The sequence below is a fragment of the Pelecanus crispus genome, chromosome 14, assembly GCF_030463565.1.
Source record: "Pelecanus crispus isolate bPelCri1 chromosome 14, bPelCri1.pri, whole genome shotgun sequence".
NCBI classification, from domain to species: Eukaryota; Metazoa; Chordata; class Aves; order Pelecaniformes; family Pelecanidae; genus Pelecanus; species Pelecanus crispus.
The window spans coordinates 14,199,002-14,224,336 of record NC_134656.1 but is presented as its reverse complement, the minus strand read 5'-3'; the positions used below and the strand labels follow the sequence as shown (position 1 = coordinate 14,224,336).

Sequence of the window (25,335 nt, the reverse complement as noted above, 5' to 3'; positions counted from 1 at the left end):
AGACTGGACAGGCTTTCAGGCACTAGTCCTTCATTCTGAAATGACCTTGTGAAGAGTTTGTGTACGCCAGAGCTTGTCTATTTTTTCTCCTAATCCAAGTTAATTTAGTAAAAGATACTTTATCTTCTTTCATCCTTTCTTCTCTTACATCTTAAGCCATTACAGCTATAATAACAGGACTTCTGGATCTTCTTCTCATTTAGAATACTACCAAATATTAGTCTTAGCATGGAATGTGGCTATGAACAAAATATGGGAATGCAGTTGTGTTACGATTCTTGTGTTCTGACACAGGCAGGAAGACTGGATGGGTTTCTGATCTCATCCACAAAGGCCACACCAGCCCCTGCTCCTATTGTAATAAGTCAGGAATTAATATTATGTCCTTTAAACAGTTGACATTTAAAGAGATCCTGTGTCCTGTGGGCAAAAATCCTTACAGCGCAAGAAGTTAGCGTGTCCCCAGAAAGTTCAGAACAGATAACTTGAATAAACATCATAGACTTTTTCACTGATGTCATGGTATTTAAAATATTTTAGTTTTTCTTCTGAGGTGAAATTACAGAGTGTCATTCTTAGGACTGAAACATTCAGTCAGTTGAACAGCCTAGCCATGGATACTTCTATTAATATTTGTACTTCCAGAGTGGTAAGTAACAACCGGTCACATGGACAGTCAGTAAGACTGATGCATGAGGAACACCTCCAGAAATTACGCTCTTCAAAGAAAAAAATTTTAATTAAGGTGTCCCACACTGATTTGATTAAAGTGGCAGGCCTTCTATTCACCGTGTGCATTGTGCTTTGGATTTTTATAGCAGATTACCACAGCAACGGCTACACTGTGACAAATGGCTGGAAGATACACAACACAGCCAAAAACAAATGGTTTGTCTGTATGGCCAAGACTGCAGAGGACAAACAGAAATGGCTGGATGCTATAATCAAGGAAAGGGAGCAGAGAGAGAGTAAGTGGATGATGTATTTTCTAATGCACTGAATGAACTTGTGTACAAAGGACAAATGTATATGCATGTATAAGTATCTGAGAGAAAAAGTTGCAGTTTTTCCTTCATGGGCAGAATTAAAATCTATCCTTAATGACAAAGAAAATCAAGATTGAAAACAAATGTTTCTGAATCTGTGCCTTGAGGTTTTTATGGACTTGTGTCAGTATATTTATGAAATATTTTTATTTGATGGAGTCAGTTTCTTTGATGCATTGAATTACTGTGAAAAAAATACATTTAATAAATTTCAATTTTTGGTCTTTTATTTGTAAATAAGATAGAATTGTATTTTTATTTATCAGTAAAAGGAAAGAAGAAAATCCAGCGTGCAGCCTTTTTCCAGAGGCAGTGGCACAAACTCGTTCTCACAAACTCGGCCTCCCTGATCTTGAAATAAACAGCAGTTCATGGAGAAAAGCTCTGGAAATATTATGCTTAGACTGAGAACAGTGGCAAATGTATGCAGATGCTTGTCACTTTTATCTTTTCTTGTGAATGAAACAAAAACTAAGCTTATGGTCAAACGGTGTTGGACAGTTAGAAGCAAGCTCACAAAGCCATAGATCAGGGTGGGTGATAAAAGTTCTGAGTTCCTTTAAAAGTCAGAACTGTCTTTCACAACAAACCTGCTTCCCTGTTTGCTCAATGGGAAAAGTATTAGCTCATTGCCAGAGGAAATGACTTATTCTAAAACATTCTGTGCCTGACTTTTAGAAGTGGTTCCTCTCTCTGCACATGCAACTGCAGTAAAGATGTAATTGCTCATCTGTGCTAATATTGAGAGGACAGTCTGAAACCCTTTTTTAGTAGTGTGTTTTCAGAACTTGTACTTGCTAAGCAATAATGCTTTAGATTTTTAAAGTAATTTAAGAAAGTTACAGATCTGTTACTGAAGTTGACTTAAAGCAGAGAATCTAAATCCTTTAATGTCCTTTGAAATCCAAACCTTAGTTTTTATGTTACAATGCTTTGCATCTAATCTGCTAAACGCAATGCACATCGCAGTGTTGTTACCATAGAATATCAAACATTTCTAACATACCTTATCATATATGAACCCTGATACACGTCTTGATAATAGCAAGGATACCATCTTCAAAATGTAGATTGAGCATAGTGTAAATTCAAAAGAAGTACCTGAAGGCAACAGAGAGAATCAGGTTTTTTTGGGTTGTTTTTTTTTTTTAATTAAATTAAAAAGTCACCATTCTGAGCCAGTGATCTGTGCTCATTGGCCAGTTCTGTGTCCCACTCTACGGTAAGGTTTCTGTTCTTCCACATGACACATTTTTTTTTTTTTAATAAAATACCTTTTTTGGCTCTTACTTTTACCCTCAGAGTGCTAAATCACGTGTCTAGAAGATCCAGTGAGTCTCCATTTCATAGTGAGTTTTCAGTTTGTGAGGTCACTAGTGCTCTGCGGAATTTCCTGTGCATCAGGTAAAATGTGTGAGGGGGTTCAATAAGAAGTAAAAGCGCAGAACTAGAAAAACAGCCCATATATAAACAGGGAGCTTGAGAATATTGGGGACGTGCCTGAAATAAATACTAGGAAGGGGAGAGAACTATTCCTTAATAGAAAGTTTCTCAAAGTTTTCCACGCAGCATTGGCTAGTAAGAGTGGGGTTTTTTCCTGATGCTTTTTGTTGTACAGTTTTATGATGTGGCAGCTGTTGACAGGCACTCGGGATAAGCATAGATATTCTGGCAGACATTCCAGGCCTTATTGGAAAATCTCCTTTGGATCAGAGTACTTGCAAAGTCACAGAGATATCAGTGTTTGGATTAGAAAGCTTGGTGAGATTCCCAATTCGTAGGATGAGTTGGGTAGAATGTGCATTCCAGTCTGCCATTTACATCAGAGCCTGGGGAATTCAGTGATGTAAGAGCAGCAGGACACATGTATACTGTTACACAGGCTGGTTTCTGTCACAAGTTCACGTTGCAAGTTAGCCTCGGCTACACGTGTCAGCATTCGCACTGAATTGGATCACAGTATTGGGGGAAGAAGAGGAGGATGGAAGAATAATGTCAATAAGCCAGGGGATTTGCAGAGCCAAAACCTTTAGCCAGATATTGGATACATGAAAGAAATACTGTATTTGAAAGACTAAATGTTGTGCAAGTCTAACTTCTGGAACGTGCTTTTCAAGCCTCTAAAACAAATGCATTAAGCATTTTCAAAAAGCTAGAAAGCAGCTCTGATGACATAGAAGACGATTAATTCATTTCAGTATCTCACCGTAAAGCAACAGGATTTATGTCCAGTTAGGGCGAACCGCTCTTCTCAAAGAATGTACAGTTTTCATTTTCTAGCCTTACAGTGATCATTTAAATTCTGCCTAATGTCAATCTCTGTAAAAATTAGGCACGTAAGTACAGGACCAATTCAGGCTGTCAGTTTTCAAGCTAATTCTTAGAGATGTCTAAAATCTGTGCCTCTGTTTTGGACTCCACAGTTGCCCAGATTTGCAAGTTCTAGAATAACATAGAGAGAAAACAAAATAATTTGTTCAGGCTAGAGGAGACAAAACATCTACAGCAGCAAAACAGCTTTTCTCATGCGCTGTCCTCCTAAAGCAATTTGCAAATGTAAAGGGAAGAGTGCCAGAAAATGCCAGTTATGATGATAGTTGTAACATAGACTCCTATTGTTTTCAGAGATCATCCTCCTGACTGTAGCAATTTTCAAGTTAACATGAGCTATGTGGAAACTCATACAAAGTGGACATGAAATTTTCTCTATATCCCATTATCTAGCATTCCTTAAATCATTCAGTATTTCCTTCATTGACGGGATAATATGATTGTCAAACTGTATTTTTAGCCTGGGGATATTAGTAAATAGGCTAATTAAGAAAGGATGAGAAAATAATGTTCCTGTCTAGTTTTAATTTATTTAGGGATGTGAATTTGATTTCAGCAGTTTTGTATTTTTGGCTACAAGTAATAGAACACTCAAAATATCTGCTCTGTCAAGCATTTAGCTGCCTTGAACAAGTCTGGTGCTGGCAGTTATTTCGGGGTCAGAAGTGAAATTGCAACAGGAAATCAGTTTCAGAAGGTATATGTTTTATCTTCCTTTGTTTGGAACTTCTCCATATTCCGTAAACCATCCTACTTTGTGTGATGTGATGTAACAGTAAGTTTAAAGCTACTTGTTAAAATGGGAGAAGAAAAGCTGCAAGCGTCTCATTGGTGCTAAACTCAACCGATGACAGATTTGTACTCAGATAAGTAAATGACCCACTTTCCCCCTTATTTGGAAAATAAGTCAGTTAATTTTTGTGTTTCTACCACTTTGTCTGTTTGGCCTCAGCTTTTGACTTTGAGCAAACACTTTATCTCATGTTAAGGATCTGAAGGAATTTCTGCTTTGTATTCCAGGCTTGAAACTGGGAATGGAGAGGGATGCATACGTCATGATTGCAGAGAAAGGAGAGAAGCTGTACCAAATGATGATGAGCAAGAAAGTGAACCTTATCAAAGACAGGAGGAGAAAATTAAGTACTGTTCCCAAGTGCTTTCTTGGCAAGTAAGTGGCATTTGAACTGAAAAGGCCCTTTCATACCAATTAAAAGAACGGACTCTGGATTTTCTGGGGATGGCATTGTGAGGTCAGATCAGATGTGCTTTGATGCAGCTTAATTGAAAGGCCCATAACCCCCATTACGGCTGTGATTTATTAAAATTAATCATTGATTTGTATTTCATGCCATACGCAGGCTGTATAGTGACAGCTTATTCTATTGTACGGTAACTCATAACAGCTGTTTCAAATCGGCAAAAGGATTAAGAAAAAATACCTTAACTCCCACAAGCTCAGGGCTGTTGGTGGCTTAACCTGTATCCTCTTTTGTATACAAGCAAATGCTTACCAGGTGATGTTTAAATCCAGCACAACTGTCCGAGTCTCGGGATTGAATTTAGAAGCTTCCTGTTTGTCAGTGTAACAGACACAAATGAAATTTTGTGCATCAGGAGACCTGATGCATATGTTAGAAGTATAGGGCTTTATTGCTGGAAAAAACCTTTTTCACTCAGGCTAGATATTACAAAATAATTCTTAAGAATGACATGTATAAGGCAGTAGAAGAGAGACCCCATGGCAGAATCAAATTAGAGATTAGATATGGTAGCAGTGGGGCTGTTGCAGGGAAATGTTCTGCATGGCACACAGGGAGACACATAAGTTGACCTGAGAAGACTTGTCTGCCTCAGCTGTTTGTGATTGAAATGATCAGCTGTGGGAGGGAAAAAAAGTTCCGAGAGGCAGATTATCCATTCATTTCCCTTTCTTCCCCCTGGTTTCTGCAACGGCAGTTTGCAGGCAGCATTCCTTGTATACAGGGTGTGGAAATGATGTGTTATCTTTCTGCCTGACAGAAAGCAATGAGGTAGCATAGGCTGCCAATATTTCAGCTATAAAAAAAATTCTTGGGTTTTGGAGATTTGGTTGCATTTTTTTCTTCTTACCTCCTCCCCCTCAATTGATCTTGCTGGATTCAAGTTGAAACCTTTAAGCTCTGATTTTGGAGGCATGGTATAGCACTTCCTATTTTCCATGCAACAAGAAGTACCAGATCAGAAAGTTACGTTCTTCCAGTGCAAGATATGTATGAGTCTGTTGTGGATTCCCTGATGTTTTTCTTAGTCTCAAGTCTTACCTGGGATTTCCTATTACTCCTTTTTCTTTTAAAATGTCTGTTTTCTTACATGCTCTGCAGTCTGTCCTGCTCATTGCCTTCAGTTTGCTTGACAGCCACCTGACACTCCGGTAGTGAGGACTTGACCTAACTCTGCCAATGGGTAACTGAGCCCACACTGAGATACCTACAGGTATCCTGATCTCTGACAAAAGCATTATTTCTGCTAATGTTTCAGCCTTCCCCACAGAAAAGAACTCTGCTGATATCTTTTCAACAGTCACTTGTTGGGTACAATCCTAGGCAACTCAGTTGAGTGCAACTCAATCAGCACAATCCAGTCATGACTTGCAGACTTTTCAGATCATTCCTGGGGCTTCCCCTGAACAATGCATATTGGCTGTGACCTATTTGTTTTTTCAGATATTCCTGCCTAAGGGAGTCACTAATAACTGTGCTGAGATGTACTTAGTGGTTTTCTGCTACATGCAGCTGAGAGTAACGCTAAGGCTGCAAAAAAGAATTTTTCCCTTGGCCTTCAGATATCAGATAGCATCTAATAATTCAAGAGATGAAATGTATTTGCAGAAAAAAATCCCATGAACTAATCCTAATATCTTCAGAAATATCACAAGCATTTATTTATCAGGCTGTTTATTGAACTTCAGCAACTGACCTGCTTGAGTGCACATCCATTTTCCTAACCAATCCTCAGGTGTACTGGCATGTGACTAGTGATACAGTGGGAAAGATGTGTGTCGGTGCCAATATATGTAAATTATATGCTTGCCATGCTTCTTTTCAGCACTGCACTAAATTGATTGCAAAACCTTGAACTGTATTGAGCTTGTAATAGAGAAGATCTGTTAAGCTCAGGAAATTCCAAACATATCTGATCAGATTGCACAAACCTGGATGGATTTTCCTGTGTATTTTTTGAGTAGAAAGCCAGCTGTTCCAAGTCTCTTAATTTCAGACGTATAGTTGGGAGATGGTGTCCTGACTTGCATGCCAGATGAGAACTGAGCATGGCAGCACTGGGAAGTGAGGGTACTCTCAGTTTTACTGGACAACTGCTTGGGACAAGACGAGGAAACAAACCGTGCTTTGCCATCCACTTTTTGAGTTGATGCTTTTTTAGCAACAGTCCAGCATGTGCCTAAAAAACTGCTTGGAATATTTCTGGATCATGCACTTTTCAGTGCTTATAAGGCCTTCAGAGCAAATTATTACTGATTTTGCTTATGAAACAAATGCCACAGAAGTCTTAAAGCAGCTCCTAAGAAAACCATCCCATCATTCTGAAGCTTCAGGGCTGTGAGAGTAGCGTTCAGTTATTTTCCTTTTTCAGCTTGCAATTTCAAACTTTTAGATGACTGCCTTACATTTACAATCCATATGAATTCCAGGGACACGGTTCCAAATAAAAGAAGCAGGAAAGTTAACATGGTAACAGTGTTCCACTAAAGTTTTGGGCAACTGATTAAGTGCTGTAAACTGCCATAGACCCATTGGACTTGATGGAAAAATGTATAGCAACTGGGCATCTACCCTGGGTACTTAACGTGATTGCAGTCATCGGCCAGCATGTCTGTGATGGGGCAGTCCACAGAGCGTGTGTCTTGTATTCTCAGTAATGAGTGTGGACGATCGTTCTTACTTCTCCTCTCTCTGCAGTTTATATTCTGTTTCAGGTTTTAAATACTTCTAGAAACAGTTCAGAATCACTGGGAGGTTGCGAATAAGCTTTCCTAAGGAGACAGAGAGTGACTCATCACTACAGTACTCTGGCTTTAGGAGTTTTACAAAACTCTGCTGGTTTCCATGGGATTCCCCTGGCATAGTTGAATAGATTCTGCTGCTTTTTCTACACTATGACAGTTAGAGAGTAGCCCCTCAGCAAACCAAAGTTTTCAGTATTGAAGTTGTTGTTATTCTAAAGGCAAAATGCAAATACTACCTACAGCTTAGATGAGTCAGCTCTGATAAATATGAGGAGACTAAAAATACTTCATTTAGAGCCCACAAGTGGAGGCATGGATACTGGTTTTGATAAGCAGCAACCCTCTGCACATTGGCAAGCACCCAAGTGGTTTATTGAACTCAGATTTCCCATATGTCTCTCTACTTTCATATATTCCTTTTGTTCTTTTCTATGAACTTAACACATTTCTAGTATAATTGCTAATTAACCTGGCAAACAACTCAGTCCCCTAGGGCTTTGGCAGTGCTGTATTCATCAGGCTTGCAATGTCCGTTTTTCTGTATTTACTGTTTCTAATTGAGTAACATCCTACATATCTATCCATTTTTGGCTTTTATTCTGCCCATATGTGCAGCTCTGCCCCTCACCAGAGAGAGGTTGTGTTTTGTGCTGCAAGAGCAGACAGGCTTAGCACCTTTTGTCTGTAAATGAGAAGCACCATTTATGTATCTGCCAGGCACCAACTCCAGTAAATGACCTTACATTAACCTGTCAGTGGGACTTGTGCTCTCTCTTACTGCTCTGTGCTTGAATTCAGTAGGCTGAATCTTCTGTCCTAAGTCCTACTGTGACTCCATTAAAGCCAATGCAGTAACACCACTGGCGGAGGGGGGGGGTGGGCGCGGAGAGGTCAGACCCAGTGAAGAAATGTGAGCACGTGTAACTAAGTCAGACCACAGACACTGCTTGGAGGGATAGCTTGGATAGAAGCAGCTGTTTCCTCTACTGTCCAACTAATTTGTTGGTTTTAAGCTCATCAGTTAATCTTGCTTTCCTTTTTCCCCTTGGATTGCTGAGTAAAATAAGGATTTGCATCATCTTTATAGATCCATCCAGGTCTCCTTTCCTTTTTAGTGTGCATGCTAATCACAATGAGCTAAGGGGAATGGTGGGAAAAGTCACGGATAGGAGATTGGATCTTCTGCAGAGCATTTCCATCAGAAATGTAGGAAATCGAGCCACCTAGTAGAGGTATCGTCACTTAAAACAGTTTTCACACTTGCTTCAAGGAGAGTCTGCTGTGGTTGGCTGACGACTTGCAGAGGCATGTGTCTGCTTACACTCTGAGCGAAAAAGCTAATTGTTTCTGTTCTGCTTCCCTTTGCAGTGAGTTTGTATCATGGCTCACAGAGATTGGAGAGATAAGCAAACCGGAGGAAGGGGTCAACCTGGGACAGGCACTACTGGAAAACGGAATCATTCATCATGGTGAGTGCTCCATGACATAGAGAGATGTCAGGTTTCAGTAATGCCCTGGAAATGAGGGTGGAAAACTGGCTGCAGCTGTTCATGTGATGTTCAGATACTTTCCTGTACCATACCCGTTAAATCTTCAAAATGTTTAATGACTTTTGGGATTAATGAGTGGGCAAATTTATCTCATGAAAACAGGACTTGTTGGGTATCCTGAAAATGTTTATGCCTGCAGTTGCTCGATTTCTCTGCAACATCTTTGTTGCAGACTATATCCGGTGAATATTCCTTTGTGCCTTGTGTGTTTGAAAATCTGTAGTGATCAATAAATACGGCTTTCCATATGAGACATCAGCAACACAGAGGATAGTCAGGCAGTGCTCTTCTAGAATGGGGCACAGGTATGAACAGAGTGAGGAGCTCCAGACGATGGGCCGTTCTTCCTAATGAGACTGCTTGTCATAAAGAAAAGAGATGATGGAGGGTTTGTTGTGGGATTTGTTCTTCCCAGCTCATTTGGCAAGAATGTCCCTCTTTAAAATAGTGATGCACCGTATTTCTTCATCACACCCTGCAGATGACCTTAAAGTGTTGTGGTGAGGGGTATTTTAGAAGAGTAGGATAGTGCATACAGAAGTGCTGCATGACCAAAGTAGCACAAGATGCTTGTCTGAAAATTTTCTGTTCTGTCTGCGTTTCTGCTAAAATAAGGCCTTTCTCCAGATTACATCCTTTAAATCCAGATTTGTCCTGCTGTTTCCTATTATTTTCATATTGTTATGCAGACAGAGGAGTTAAATAGCAAATGCCCTGATTTCAACTTTCAGGTGAGTTTAGCTGCAAAATGCACATCAAAGGAATAAGGTATATAGGTCTTAAGTCACCAATGGTTTACATTTCTATACAATCTCTTGGAAACCAATTTAAATAGGGGAGCCATTTAATTGGGCTAGTCTTGCTTTAATCTCTTGGTAACTCAGCTCCACAAACTTGTCTTTACCTCTTTTTAATTTTCTGTTACCTTTTTTTAATTAACACATAGAGAAATCTAATATGAGCAGTACCATAATCCTTCAGGCACATATACGTCCACCCCCAAGTACCAAGACATACTTTCAGGCACATTCAGACTTCGAAGGGCTTTGAGCATGAGCTCAAAAGCCCTGAATGCTTTTGAGTACTTGGCCCTAACTGCGGCTTTGGAGAACTGAAACGCTCTGCCTCCAGCGTGTAGGGATCCCCCTTTGGATGAAGAATACTCTTTTGCGCTCACACCCTTACTTGCCAACGTTCTGAATGTGTACGCTTGCACTGTTGGTGCAAAAAGCTCTCCAGAGACTTGTTATTTCATGATGACTGTTTACCTTGCCATAACTTCATACTTTGACACTTTCAGCAGTGTCCTTTTTCTCTAAACACAAACTCACACCTCAAAGAAAGTTGTGCTGTTGTATCTACTGCTCCCCTCATTCAAATGCCCTGAGTAAGATGCATCTGGTTTGGTTTTAATGTTACCTTTAATTAGAGTTCCTGATGTTAGTGTCTACAATGACAGTTATTGCTAGACATTGGAAGGTATTTGCATTTACTTAAGGAAATATCCCTTGAGATTTTGATAAACCATTAGATATGAAAGTATCCCATTATGTGTCTCCTGATGTAGCAAGAACTTAAAACTTTAGCACCATAATGAAGCCCTTACCCCTATTCTACATTAAGCAATATCTTTTATCTTTTGTTTTCACTTGGCATAACATTACTGTCAGGTGAGAACTGCTGATCTCTCAGCCTGCCTGAGAAGCAGGGCCATAGAAGATTGCTAAATGCTGAGCTCTGTGCTAAGTGCTGAGCTCTGCGTGTTTTATCACTCGACTTCCTCTGTATCTCCTTTAATTCTGGCTATTTTATCTGGGACTGCTGATGTGGAAGTTCTGGTACCTGTCACAGAGAGAAGTGATCAGAACCTGATCTGCTGTGCGCCAGACACAAAAGATGCTTTTTCCAGACTCAATTCTCAATTGGGTTTGGAAATAAAAAATCCGGAGCATGCAGGCACTCAAAGTAGTCAATAGCTTACACAGCTTAGAGATACAAAAGGATATACATCAGATCCTGCAAATTTTGTTTTACTCTCTGAAATTAAGGAAAAATATCACCAAAAGCAGGAATCGTAAATAAATATTCATAGACCGGGATATCCATCCTGTGTAATGAGGGAAGGTCTTAAGAATTTCTGGTCTCTGCCTTCTAAACAATTATCCTGCCCACTCTGCAAGGGGCAAACTAAATCTCAGACTGAGTCCTGATACTTCTGAGTCTGCCTAACCCAGTTTAATTGTCTTTAGCCATCCAGTGCAATCAGTTTTCTCAGGTTAATCAAACTCAGGCTAAGATGCATCTTAAATAGTGTAAATCCATTTTTTCCCTCAGTTCATCAAATGCTGTGCCTAGACTGTGAAATACTGCATCCAAAATATTCAGGGACACTCCAGCACGAAGATCTGGCTGTGGTTTTGTTACATTGGCAAAGGCAGGGAAGACTACAGCGACTAAGCTACCTCACCTTATCTGCTGTCTGCTTTGCTTGCTCTTCTCTAGATTTCCTCTTCTTCCTCTACATAGCTGTAACTGGTCTTCATTAAATTAAGCTGTGAACAATGGCATTTCTCTGCTACGTACTGTAAAATCTGGAAGATACTTCATTACTTATTTTCAGTTTGAACAGTCATTGGTAGTTCTTACTTATAATTACCATTTATTTACTAATCAGTGAAACAAATAATTTCTACTAGTTACTAAATTACTGTCTTCAGTATGAGGGTTTCCCACCTCCGTGTTCTATTGAAATAGTTTACCTTAGAACGGAGATAGGATAAACCGACATATAATTGGATATAAACTTCAACCCTTTTCCAGTCTGGTGCGTTGGATAAATCTGTTTGAAACTGGATATGGTTTTTAACTCTCTTCTGATTTTGGCCAATGCTTCTTTTGAAATGGTTCTTTATCACGTTGAAACATCTTTTGTGTCCTTGACTTTAAAGCCTATTGGTATATAACATTACCCAATAAGATTTTAACTGCCCTACTTTGGAATGGCTATTCTGGGTGAAAAAGCAGTCTCTCAAAAGTAGTATTTAATTTTTGGAAGGAACTCACTAATAAATACAAGAACCACGGCAGAAGAATATCTCTAACAGCTGCAGTTCCTCCCACCAGCATGCTTCTGCTTTTGGAGTTGCAGACCTTTGGGCAACTGCAAAAATTACTTTAGTGCTGTGATAACTGTTGTGGGAATTTGCAGGCACTTTGTTCAAAACTTATCAAAAAAAGTCAGACGGTCCCAATTACCTTCACAAGGACTGTTTTCAAAGCCTTATATAAATTGAATCTGGTGTACAAGGAAGAAATTTCAGTTTTATTGGAGCTGTAGTATTTTAGAAAACTGCTTTTGTTGGTGGAGCTTTTCAGAAGTGCACATAAGCATTTATGTACACAATGAGGGGAAATTTGAAGAGCTGAGTCCTCTCTTCAGAAAATGATAGATACCAGCAAATACTTAGGCGTAGACGTACCAACTGGCCTATCAAGAACATGAGAGGGAGAACATGAGGGGAGAAAAGATTAATTTTAATTGTTATATTGGTGGTTTAGTTTCAGATAAGCACCAGTTTAAGAATGAGCAGGTGATGTACAGATTTCGCTATGATGATGGCACATACAAGCCAAGAAGTGAATTGGAAGACATCATGTCCAAGGTTTGTATTATTCTTAGTTGGAACCTTGCGATTTGCATCAGAAGAGTTTGCTCTACCTCTGAATGTCACTGACCTGTTGTATAGGAGATCTCTAATGCTGTTTATCTTTGTTGTATTAAGCTATCCATCCTAATGCCATGGGAACTGTGGTGGTTTAACTCTGGCTGGATGCCAAGTGCCCACCCAAGCCGCTCTATCACTCTCCTTCTCAACTGGACAGAGGGGAGAAAATATAACAAAAAATCTCATGGGTCGAGATAAGGACAGGGAGATTGCTCAGCAATTGCCGTCATGGGCAAAACAGACTCAGCTTGGGGAAAATTAGTTTATTACCAGTCAAAACTGAGTAGGAGAGAGGAGTAAAAACAAATCTTAAAACACCTTCCCTCCACCCCTCCCTTCTTCCCGGGCTCAACTTCACTCCTGATTTTTCTCTCCCTCCTCCCCCCGAGCGGCACAGGGGGACGGGGAGTGGGGGTTGTGGTCAGTTCATCACACGTCATCTCTGCTGCTCCTTCCTCCTCAGGGGAGGACTCCTCACGCTCTTCCCCTGCTCCAGCGTGGGGTCCCTCCCACGGCAGACAGTCCTCCACAAACTGCTCCAGTGTGGGTCCCTTCCATGGGGTGCAGCCCCTCAGGAGCAGACTGCTCCAGCGCGGGCTTCCCAGGGGTCCCAGCCTCCTCCGGGCACATCCCCTGCTCCGGCGTGGGCTCCTCCCCGGGTGCAGGGGGATCTCTGCTCCCCGGGGGCCTCCATGGGTGCAGGGCACAGCTGCCTCCATGGGCTGCACCGGGGTGCAGGGGAATCTCTGCTCCGTGCCCGGAGCACCTCCTGCCCTCCTCCTGCACTGACCTGGGGGCTGCAGAGTCCTTCCTCTCGCGTATTCTCACTCCTCACTCCAGCTGCTGTTTGTGTCCCCAGTGTGGGTTTTTTTTTTTTTTCCCCTTCTTAAAGATGTTATCCCAGAGGTGCTACCACCATCACTGACTGGCACGGCTTTGGCCAGCAGTGGGTCCATCTTGGAGCTGGCTGGCATTGGCTCTGTTGGACACAGGGGAAGCTTCCAGCAGCTTCTCACAGAAGCCACCCCTGCAGCCCCCTGCTACCGAAACCTTGCCGTGCAAACCCAATACAGAGACATTCACTTTAGGGAGAGGAGGTAGACCTTAGCAATAAATAACAATATGGTTGTGACTGCACCCAAGACTGCTGATTACAATCCTAATATAGTAACAAAAGGTCTTAAAAGGGAACAGTAGGCCTTAACACAGCATGTCTGCTGAAAATCTGGGCGTTATGGTTCAGGGAGATAGAAGAGATCAATATTTAACTGCTGTTCCTGATAATTGTATGTCAAATGATTTCTGTTTATCCCATATCTGCCCATATACTTTTTAATAAATTGGATTTCTTCTTATGGAGATCAGTTAATGGGTTAATTGTGAGGAAGGAGTAATGGAGAAAATGTTGGAATGGAGATGATTAGATAGAAAAAACCAGACTTTTTGGCTTCTGGAGGCAGGGAAAGAAGAAAGAATGTTTGACAGAGAGGATAAGGGAACTGTTTAGAAAAACAGTTAATCAATAGGTAATTGCAGCTGAGACATCAGTGTCCAGGTTTTGCTAGCTTTGTTTCTTTGAAAAGGAAAAAACTGATAATACCATGCATCTTTCCTTCTTCAGGGCGTGAGGCTCTACTGCCGACTACACTGCCTATATACTCCAGTGGTAAAGTAAGTTCTCCTTCATGATCCCCTTGTATATATTATGGCTTTGTTAAAAGGATGTCATGTTACTGTTAATCTTTCTTCTTTCTTATTATAAATAGTCATTTTTTGCATTTTCGTGGCTCTTTTACCACCCTTCTGTCTCCACAGTTTAGATCTGTGGTTGTACTTCTGCTGGAGGATGTTGGAACTGGGTTCTGGGGGAGTGAAAAGCTAGTGTTACAGTCTGCCTGACATTTGCTTCCTCTGTCAGCTCATGAGAGCTGTTAGCCTGACACAAGTTTATTTGTTTACACTGACATTTTCTGTGAGTTAAAGTGGCTGTGATTAATAAGTCACTACTGATTCAGGGCAGATTGTGCAATGCGATTGTATTATTTGGGCTGTAGAAAAAGTAAACAGATGCTAAAGTGATGTAAACAGATTCCAGTGTGATCCTAGGATTCTTTCATTCAAAGCACCCTAAACAAACAAAAACCCATCTGAAGTGGAACAAAACCTGAAGCTGTAATTTGAAAAAACCCTGAAAATTTTGGATGGAATCTACAGAACTTAGCTCTGTATAAATAAATGCTAAAGAATTGAGATAATCTGCAAACGCTAGTTAACTCTCTTCCCAGATCCCAGAAGATGATTTTCAGATGTTGTTGCCTTACTGTGACATCAGATAAACATTTCTGGTCTATAATGGAAACCACCCTGAGCCATGTAGGTGTTCTGTTTAGATGTTTATGGCTGACAATTAGGTATTTTTACTTAGGAGAACTTCATTTTTACATACAAAAGACTGATGAGGAAGAAAAAAAACTGGTGGGCATGGCTGGAGTCCCAAATTCAACAAAACTGACCTCTTGTCCCTGAGTTGTACACCAGATGTTTCACTGAGAGATGTCATTGTCATGCTAAAAGGAGCAGCAAAGATAGTTACAGTTCATAAATTTGCCTAGTTAGATCTCTGGTTTTGCCCAGAATAGCCGTTCTACAATAGCACAGATTTCAGTTAGCCTAAAGGGTATGGAGAGAGCAGGAAAGCGTGATGCAGCCCTTGGTAGGCAAAATGGCTATGTATATGCATGAGTGTATTTGCACATACGCATTTCACCCCTTAAGATGGCAATTCACATGCAGAGTAGGAATAATGGTCACTGAAGCTGAAAAAATTTCACTGGCTGGCCTCAGGGTACCCACAAACTGAAAGGGATGTGGTCTTATGCTTTAGGGATTCAACAAGGACAATATCACTACCATAGGCCTGTCTTGTGGTGTTTTATCAATGTGCTATTTTTGTAATAGAATCCCAGCTGGAGAATCTTCTCATACCGGGATTAATCTGTGTTAGTGACAGCATGAGTCTAAACTGTGTATGACCAGTGAAAAATAGCAGACTGTCAGAAGTTTAGCCTGGGATTGTTCAGCCTGGAGAAGAGAAGGCTGAGAGGAGACCTTATTGCTCTCTACAACTACCTGAAAGGAGGAGGTTGCAGTGAGGTGGCTGTTGGTCTCTTCTCCCAAGTAACTAACGATAGGACGAGAGGAAATGGCCTCAAGCAGTGTCAGGGGAGGTTTAGATTGGATATTAGGAAAAATTTCTTCACGGAAAGAGTAGTCAAGCATTGGAACAGGCTGCCCAGAGAGGTAGTGGAGTCCCCATCCCTGGAAGTGTTCAAAAAATGGGTAGACGTGGCACTTTGGGACATGGTTTAGTGGGCATGGTGGTGTTGGTTGATGGTTGGACTGATGATCTTAGAGATCCTTTCCAACCTTAATGATTCCTAGTTTTTACTTTCATTAAAAAATAATCCAGCCCCCAAGCCAGGAAACATGAAATTATTACTCTACCCTTAATTGGTTTAGTGGTGGACTTGGTAGTGTTAGGTTAATGGTTGGACTGGATGATCTTAAAGGTCTTTTCCAACCTAAACAATTCTATGATTCTATGATTCTGTAAGTTTTAGAATCCTTCTGGATAGACTTTTAACATTCTCAGTATGTTCAGGCTCTTCTTCCCACCACTGTCTTTCCTACTCACTCTTCCTTTTATCTCCCTGTTAGAAAACTGAATCTCCTAGGCTGTCAACCTTTCATGTCTTATCATGTCTTTTTGCCTCTGACAAGCCTAACGTTAGTCTAAAGGAGCTAGCTTTTAACCAAGTTAGTTGTGCAAAGCGTATTACTTTCTGCTGTGCCTTTGGACCACTGCTTTATCTTGCATCTTCAGACTGCTGATCCCTGCAATCATGCTAGCAGGGTTGATGAGGCCTACTTTTCTGGTGCAACCTTCCTTCTAGAAAATGAGCAAAACTGCTTGGAGTAGCAGGTGCATGTGCCAGGAGGATTTGGAGGAATCATAAAGTTCAAAATTCAATTACTTTGTTGACAGCCTTGGAATGTAACTTTGCTTAGTTGTCTTCCCTGGAAACCTGGGAGTTTCCATGTAGCCTTTGCCTTTATAATTTTCTTTAAGTAAACTCTTGACACTGACATACTTTGAGAATAAGATGATATACCCCACTGGAAACAAAGCATGCTACTTTGGGAGCTGATACATAAAAAGTGAAACGTTTTGAAAAATCTTAGATGTAGAGAAGGTTCTGAATATGTCTCTAATCTACTTCGGGGAAGTCGCGAGGGTGGGCGTACTTGCTCACACACGTGTGATGGTCGATACTTCAGTGCATAGATGGGCTAGACCCTGTGAAGAACATTATATTCCTCTAGTTTCTGTGAGGCAGCAAGGTTCTGCCAAAATTTCAGTGGTTCCCACATCTATGTTTGACTATTCACCTGCAGCTCATGGTTCTGGATAACATTCTATGATTCATGCTCTACTCTTGTTCAGGCTAGATTGAAATGGGGGGAAAAGTCAGTGAACTAATGTTGAAATACTCATCCTGACAAGCATTTAACTACAAGCGGTCAAAGACTGGGCCTTGGACCAAGACCCTGATGCCAGCTTATTCAAAACTCTAGCTCTGTCAGCATCTGTATTAAAATGTTGGGAGTTGCTTCTCACAATCTGGAATCCCCTACTCATTAGTACTCAATATTTTAATGCTTTGCTTTATTGTTCCGACATTTCAAAAGCACATTTTCTCAAGATAAGAGTGTGAGAGGGAAAAACTGCCCAGAAAACTCCCACAGTTTTGTGCTGGATTTAGCACATTACTGGAAGACAAATCAAAAAATGTGTGTAAGAGCTGTGAGGAAAGCTTTTGCTCTGAGGACACATATTTCTGGAAATGCTGTCATTTTTGGGGTTTCTGTTTTGTTGAGTTTTTTTTCCCAAGTTCTGAAAGTCCTGCTTCCCTTTCTAATTTCTCACACCCTGTGTTCTGCAAACACACAGGCATTTCTGCTACATTTATTTACAAAAGCCAGTCACAACATATTTGTATCTGTAGATGATTAGTAAAAGGAGAGGATGAGTAGGATGAATTTTAGATGGTGGTTCGATTTTAGAATTTGAGAAAAAAGGAAATACCAAATGGTGTGGTGCTAATGAAAGAGATTGATTTGACAGAATTGAAGAATAAAGTCTCTCTTGAGCTGCCATATAGATACATCCGGACTGTAAAACAGTCACAGTGGCTGTGAAAGTTTCCTTCCACAGTCATGCCAGTGGACCTCAAGCTTGAAGTAGAAGGACCACCTCCAAGAGTGAGAGAGGAATTAATTCTTCATAGCCATTCAGCATTTGGCCTGTCTACTGAGACTCTCAACAAGAGGGAGCCAATTAATGCAAATTAATTGTGGTAATGGCTTTTGTGATGTGGAGCTAGGAACTGGATCAAGACCACCAAACTTATTTCACACGGGCCAGTAAACAGCCTTAAAATGGAAAGAGCTTTTCATTCTCTCATGAGCTGGATTAAATCCAGTGACCTGGAGGTGAAAGGTGTTAGAGCCCAATGTGCTGAGCCACATAGTCCTCTTATATTTGTATCAAAATTCTTTAGAAGTATTTTATGAAAGACTGAAAACATCAATTATCTCCGTGGCTCTGAGAAGAGGAATGGAAGAAAACTGCTAAATGCGGCAAGTTACAATAGGGTTTCTTTTCCTTATTTCAGGAACAGTGCTGCTCTCTATGAGGGCTGTGTGTGAGATGGTGCAAGTTGTGTTACAAGACCTAAATACAACACTGCTTTTTTTTATTTACAATGGCTGAAATTATCTAGTGTCATAAAAGAACACTGTGCTCCATTTGTATCTGGCTACTCTGTGATATTTTGCTAAAGGAAATAAAATCTGAACAGATGGGGAGAATCAGGAAAATCTCTCTTGACACAGTAGGCTAAAAGCTGCTTAATTCAGTGAGCCTAAGAAAAAGGAGGCACGGAGGGAATATGTAGGGTCACTGTCTATGAATACATTGATGGGTAAAGACTAGAGAAGAACTATTTAAGCTTATAGATGGGGCTGGCACTGAGCCAATAAATGGAAACTGGACATGAATGGATTTAGGCTAGAAACTAGACGCTGACTTCCAGCCAGAAGAATGTGATTTTCAACAGGACCGATGGTGGCAATATTCTAACCTGAGTTGAAGAAGCAGCTCAGTACATCTGTGAAAAGAACGTCCTGGTTGCCTCTGGCAGGAATATGAGCTCTGTGAAGATGGCTTGAAACAACATGTAGAGAAATTTGAAATAACACTGCTCTGTATTGATCTGAAATATCTTCCTAATTAAAGTTGTTAGAAAAGTTTAAAAAATAGTCCTTTCTTGTAGAGAAAAAGGGTATCTGCTTCATATATTTTGTCTTATTTATTTGTGGCTGGGAGTCTTTTTTTTTTTTTTTTTTTCTATCTATAATTCTTCTTTCCTCAGCTTCATAATATTAGGTCACAATAGTATACGTGGGTTTAGAGTGTAAAAGAAATGTTTGCCTTTTTGTCCTGATTTTCCCTGAATTCTCTTTCTTAACTAGAGACCGTGACTACCACCTAAAGACCTACAAATCAGTAATCCCTGCAAGTAAACTAGTGGATTGGCTTATTGCACAGGTAAGAAAATTTTAAGATACTGCTGTCTTTGACAAGTAGCTTAATTTTTTAGTTCCATTTGAAAGTAAATAAAATGCATTTATCTAGAGAACATAATTAAACATATTCTCATTCTTTGAACTTAAAATCTTATGCTTTCTGTTATTGTTCATTTGGTGAAAACTTATTATTTGGCAGCATAAAGAGGAAGAAAGTCCTTTGTTAGCCCTAGGAGTGGTGAACTGGCTGTTTTCGGGGTTCTTTCCTATTTGTTTTGATTTTCTGAAGACTTCTAAAGCATTTAAAAGACATTTTAAAAGCATTTATAAAGACATTTAAAGCAATGTTGATCTCATTTAATCTTGTATAGACGTGGTACAATTGTATTGAAAAATGAATCGAGTTTTACACCAACAACTACACCATTGTCTTTAGAAATTGTAGTTGCCCCACGTTTACCTTGTAATTACAGAGAAGAGCCTGTACCTTGGGAAATTAAAAATTTCGCTTTCATAGTCTAAAGCAGTCTAAAGGGAGAGTGTGCCATTTTGCTCACCATCATAGACTCAAATGCACATTCTGGTTTTGTCTTAAATGATGGTCTGATTCACAATCACATTAAGTCCTATACGGCCAAAATAACATAAAGGGAGGCTAGCTTGAATGAGAGTCAAGCCTCTGACAGCCAGGGATGTTGTCCTTCAGAAATGTTTCCTGCAATTGCATTTGACATCCTCCTACCTTAATAAGATTGATATGATTTAAGGTTGTTCTGTGCCAAATAACTGGATGAGAATGGAGTAGTCAAATGTTTTGCTGTTAAGAGCATAGAGGAGAGCAAGGATATTAGGACTGAGGTTGTCATATCAGTTACATGTGATTTAGCGGGGTCTTATTCATGGAAAGCTGAGGGGAAAAATAGATCTGCTTTGGCCAAAGACGAGAGATGTAATCAGGCTAATCTGCCCAATATAATAGTTAATCATCAAGCTGTAGGCAGTAGAAAGACTCAGATAGCAAGGTAAAACATCAGCTCTTGGTCTGGAAAAGTTAGCTCATTTCGTTCCCCATTTTTCTTCATTCTGGTAGGTTAATCTGGCTGTTAGTTCTTCTGTTTACTGAACTTTACGTTAAGATTGAACCAGAACGTACTAAAGCCAGACACAGAGATACAGAAGACACTGTAATTTATAATGTGTATATGTGTGCATACGTACGTGTATACAGATGCAAAGATGAGGGAAATTTCTTCTGTGCTCACTTGAAGGGGAACACTGTAAAACATTTAAATCACTCTGACTTAGATGAATTCCTCTTCATGTGGCTAAATCAGTCTTTCTTATAGATCCTTACAATAGTAATTTTTATGGGGGTTCACTTGGAGTTTTCATACTAGAATGAACTATTTTCTAGCAACCATTCATACTTTGGCCGTATTAGCTAACAACAGATTTTAGCGGGAGCTAATATGCAGCTTTTTGCAGAGTAATGCATTTATTTAACTGCTCAAATACCTACCTTTCATTTTAACCTTAGGCATCTGTTCTTGAAAATCTTGGGGATGGTGTCTGGTCTGATAACTACCTGTTACACAAAAATGCTGGGATGTATTTATTTCTGTTTCTGACAATCAGTTTGTATCTTCATTTTAATTTAGCAATTGTTCACAAAAAACATGAGGACTGTTGTTTCTGTTTAGATTTAGTGGCATAGGGATAACTGTCTTAAGGATAGTCTCTCTCATTTCTGTTTGCAATATAGACTATAAATGCCAGTAGGAGCCCTCCCTAATGAGAAAGCTGTTTTTCATTTCATTGACCTTTACAAATATTCATAAGACTGAACAGAGTAAAAGAGTAAGAACTCTTTTTTGTAATCAAAGAAACAGCATCAACTGTATTTTGTACCCTGATTCTCCTACCTGGAAATTGTTGGCTATTATACTCCTGACAAGAGATAAGTTGGGTCCTCAATGAGGCTTAATCTCGTGTACCTTTGAATAGTTGTATTCAAATGTGATAGATGTTATTATCCCCTATGTATTGTATGCACTCCGAGTCTGGGACCGGATGGGCGTTAAGAGCTCTATTATTAGATGTGCAGTGTATTTGTGGCTCTGTAGACATCAGGGGTCTGCAGGAGCTGAGCATCTCTTACTGTCAAGTTTATTAATAAGTTCCCTGTGATATGCTAGCACAGATTATTCCCTACCAGGGAGTTTTTGCACGTGAGAGAGGATGGTCAAGTGATTTCCTAATGACTCGGAGGTTTAATGCTGAATTTGTTTGATGTCTTTTTATTGTTTATAGCTCTTCACAATAGCTAGATCCTATTACAGTTATCCCCATAGTATGTCTTAGGTAAATTGTGCATGAGACACTAAAATAAAGCATTAAGTACAATGGTGGAGAGAAGCACGTATAAGCGTAAGTGCTGATTGGAGATGGAAGTGTTTATGCCTCTTCTAGAGGCACAAAGTCAAATCCTGGAAAACATAATGCTGTATTAGAGTTCTCTGTAGGCATTACTTTGGTGACCCTTTGAATGTAACAGAGAAATGGTTTCAGCAGTCAGAGCCTCCAAGTAGAAATATCTGATCTATATCCATGGATTTAGACTGAAAGTGTGAATGACATTATGGTCCCTATGTATATTTAGAGGTAATCCTTGAAGGGAAGGGACTTACTCTTTCATTGATTCTGGACCCTCTTGACTTCATTTTACAACCTAATCTTTCTCCCACTGCCAGTAGGCTGAGAACAAAGAGGAACACAGACCTCACTTAAAAGTGTCAGAGCTCTTGTAGTTCACAGAATCTTAGGTGCTTCTGAGGGTGCACTGAAAGACTGCACTGCCACAAAAACAGTACTTCTGTCATCTGGCTGGAGATTTATATCCAGACCTCCAGAAATGATCTGTGATAAACCACTACCAGTTGAACCCCAGTCCTAATTCTAAGAAACTTAAAATGGCAATTTTATGAAAGGAAGAACGAAAGTAAAGGGGCAAATGCAAGGTAGAACGTAATGGTAAGAATCTTTAGGTCTTTTGCTCCAGTGGCTCTCTTATCTCTTTCCATTCAGCCACCCATCCACCCAACACTTTCTGTTGCAGTATATATTGCACCTCTGTGCATTGCATTACCTCAGGCTTCCTTCCCGCTTGGAAGAAGCACTTCATAATCTTAAAACTCTCCTTTTCCATGATATCAACAAAATATTTTAAAATGGTTTGGTTGCTGTTCTTATCTGTGTTCATCTGCTTTCTTTTTTCCTACATGTGGGTTGTAAACAATCAGGGTCAGAGACCATCTTAATTGCTGGGCTTATGCATCTGAAAACAATCAGCCGTGGACCATCATTAGGGCTTTAGACATCATATCATTACCAGAACTAGACAACATATATAATAATAATAGTGATGGTGGCAGTAGTAATAGGAATAATAATAGTGTGCTCTGGACATGATTCTTCACTATGGTACTGACTGTAAAATGTTTCTATAATTCTGCTGACTCAATTTCAGTAATTGTATTTGAATAAACCTAAATTATCTTGTCAAAACTAGTGTATCTAGTTTCATGTCCATGTCCAATTTCTGTATTGAAAGAGTTATGAGACACATGTTCTGTCAAGATTGTTGATTGTAAATGGTTCTTTTTTCTTAAGATTTTTGTTACTGTGTTCACTGTGTTTGGACAAATTGCTACATAACATTTAGAAGTACTTATAGGTGAGCTGAAATGATCTATTTTAAGTTACATGTTATAATTAGAGAATGCTGTTTTGCTAGGGGAATGTTTTGAGGCCAAGTTAACATCATCAGGAGTAGCCAAGTCTGGTTTAGAGCCTTCCTACACAAAAACTTTGTTACCTAAAACAAAAGTAGATAACAACAGGTTAAGAGAGTAACATTAGAAGGCATTTGCCTGCAGTTTATTTACAGTTGAAAGAATAAATTAGATTTTTAAGTCCCAGCCTCTGTAAAATAAACTACCCATTCATCCCATAAAGTAACACAAAGTGAGTTTGAGAATTGTCGCATGACAGGATGTTGAAAATGAGGAAAGACTTACGAAGACTTGAAATTAGTTTACAGTAAAAGTTAAACTTCAGGTTTATTAAAACCCTTTTCTTGGCTTTCCTGGTGTGATTACATAATCATGCAGTTCCTCCAGAACTGCCTTGGTCTTTTTCCTACCAAGTCAACAGTATTTAGTTCTTCATTTGTAAATGTCATGCCTTTTTTTTGCTCTCAGAAAGTCTTTTCAGCAAGAGCCAGTAGTGCTGCTGATTGGCAAGAGCTGATCCTGTTTTATCCTGTATTTAAGTAGTATCTTTACACCATAGCAATGTTCTTTGCCAGTATTTGCCTGGCAAATAGCTACTGCTCTCCTTAGTAGGACTTGAAGTAGGACTGATGTTCTGCTGACAAGATCAGAGAGCTCTTAGTCTGCAAGCTGGTTTGCTTAAAACGAAGTCAGTACACTGCTCTGCAGTTGCTGCTAGAGCTTCAGGATATCTAGTTCTCCAGATGGAGGGGGAAAAAGGAGGTGTAATACTTGTGTAGGATACAGCTTCTAACTTAATAGGATTGAAAGTAATATGCGGAAATTGCTCCTCTGCCAAAACAGCAGGTCCCCTACCTGCTGGAATGAGCTGACCAACTGCTCTTAGTGAGGTAGCAGATCCCAGGTTCTCTTGTGCCCGTCTGGGGACTGGGAAGCAGGTAATCCTGCATCAAGTGACTAGTGTTAACAGTGTTTTTCATCTGGGCAATAGCGCCTGCTGATTTTTACCAGCACTGTTTAGAACTTACACATCTGCCTAAAAAGTACAACCAGCATGTTTGTGAAGTCTTCACTTGTGGCTGCAAATTAGCAGATACGTAGAGAAAGCTAGGCATTTCTTGTATTTAACTGAATTGTAGATGCAAAACTTAATGCTGCCATTTCAGGTAAATTTGTAAATTTGCAAGTCACCTTTGGTACCTGTTTTGAAATACTACACTCAAGGCTTCAGGTGGTGAGAAACTGAAGCCTTTGTTCATAGGTCTGCTGTGTAAGAAAAGAATGCCACTGCAGTTTTAAACCAGTCTGACCTTTGGAGTTCACATACACTGGGTTTACTCAGTTTTTTCTCCCTTTGGTTGAATATAGATAGCATCTCTCAACTTCTCTCTCTAAGAATGAGCTTTATTGTCTGTGGCTAATGGGTCCTGAAGTCTGACACTATGACTGCAAATAAAAAGTCTTCACATTGAGATAATATTATGTCCCTTTGTGGGTTAAACAGCTGCTTTTCAGAATCCTGGTCTTTGTCCTCCTAGTTCCTGTAGGAGGCAAGAGATGCTATATATAGGAATGAATGGGATTTGGGCAACGGGGTAGCTATTTTAATTTCTTGCTATTGTTCCCTACAAAGAGCATCCTGCTAATTTCAGAGCCACAAGCTATGCGGTGGAGAGGGGGAATAATTTAGCTTAGGAAGTTGTCTGAGATGTAATATTTATCCTCTTGTTCCTAGGGAGACTGTCAGACTCGGGAGGAAGCTGTCGCACTGGGTGTTGGACTCTGCAATAACGGCTTCATGCATCATGGTAATGCATCCATATTACTTCCCACAGCCAATTAAAGGAGCTCTTACTTCAGTCAGATTAGCTGACTGTATGAAAATCCCTTTTCTATAGGCTGTGCTATACATCTTGACATGTATATAATTGCAGGCATCCCAGCAGGTCCTTCTAAAAAGCAGTCTTCAAGCTTACACGAAATGTCTAAGCCTAGTACCTTCCCAAGTGAATCCCCTTGTTAATAGTTATGATGAGCCCTGAAGTGATTAGGCAAGCTAGAAGGGGAATGTTTTTTCACTGCATCTCTTTCAGTGCCACCAGACCAATGCACAGACCAAGTACTGTCCTGAAATATCACCAAGAAATGTCAGGTACAAAGTAAAATTGCCTAGTTCTTGCCTCTTGGACAAAAAGCACAATCCTCAGTGCTGAGTATCTGAAGCTCCCAAATCTGAAGTGC

The 25,335-nt window shown here is 40.0% G+C and overlaps 1 protein-coding gene across 2 annotated transcripts in view; it reads left to right on the top strand.

Moving 5' to 3' along the window:
* PREX1 (phosphatidylinositol-3,4,5-trisphosphate dependent Rac exchange factor 1) overlaps positions 1-25,335 on the top strand; it is a 175,244-nt gene that overhangs the window by 108,836 nt on the left and 41,073 nt on the right. For both annotated transcript variants that reach the window (XM_075720969.1, XM_075720970.1), the window contains 7 exons: positions 819-968; positions 4,398-4,545; positions 8,749-8,849; positions 12,489-12,592; positions 14,277-14,326; positions 19,250-19,325; positions 24,830-24,902. In XM_075720969.1, coding sequence (XP_075577084.1) covers positions 819-968; positions 4,398-4,545; positions 8,749-8,849; positions 12,489-12,592; positions 14,277-14,326; positions 19,250-19,325; positions 24,830-24,902 — 702 coding nt within the window. The remainder of the gene's footprint in view (positions 1-818; positions 969-4,397; positions 4,546-8,748; positions 8,850-12,488; positions 12,593-14,276; positions 14,327-19,249; positions 19,326-24,829; positions 24,903-25,335) is intronic.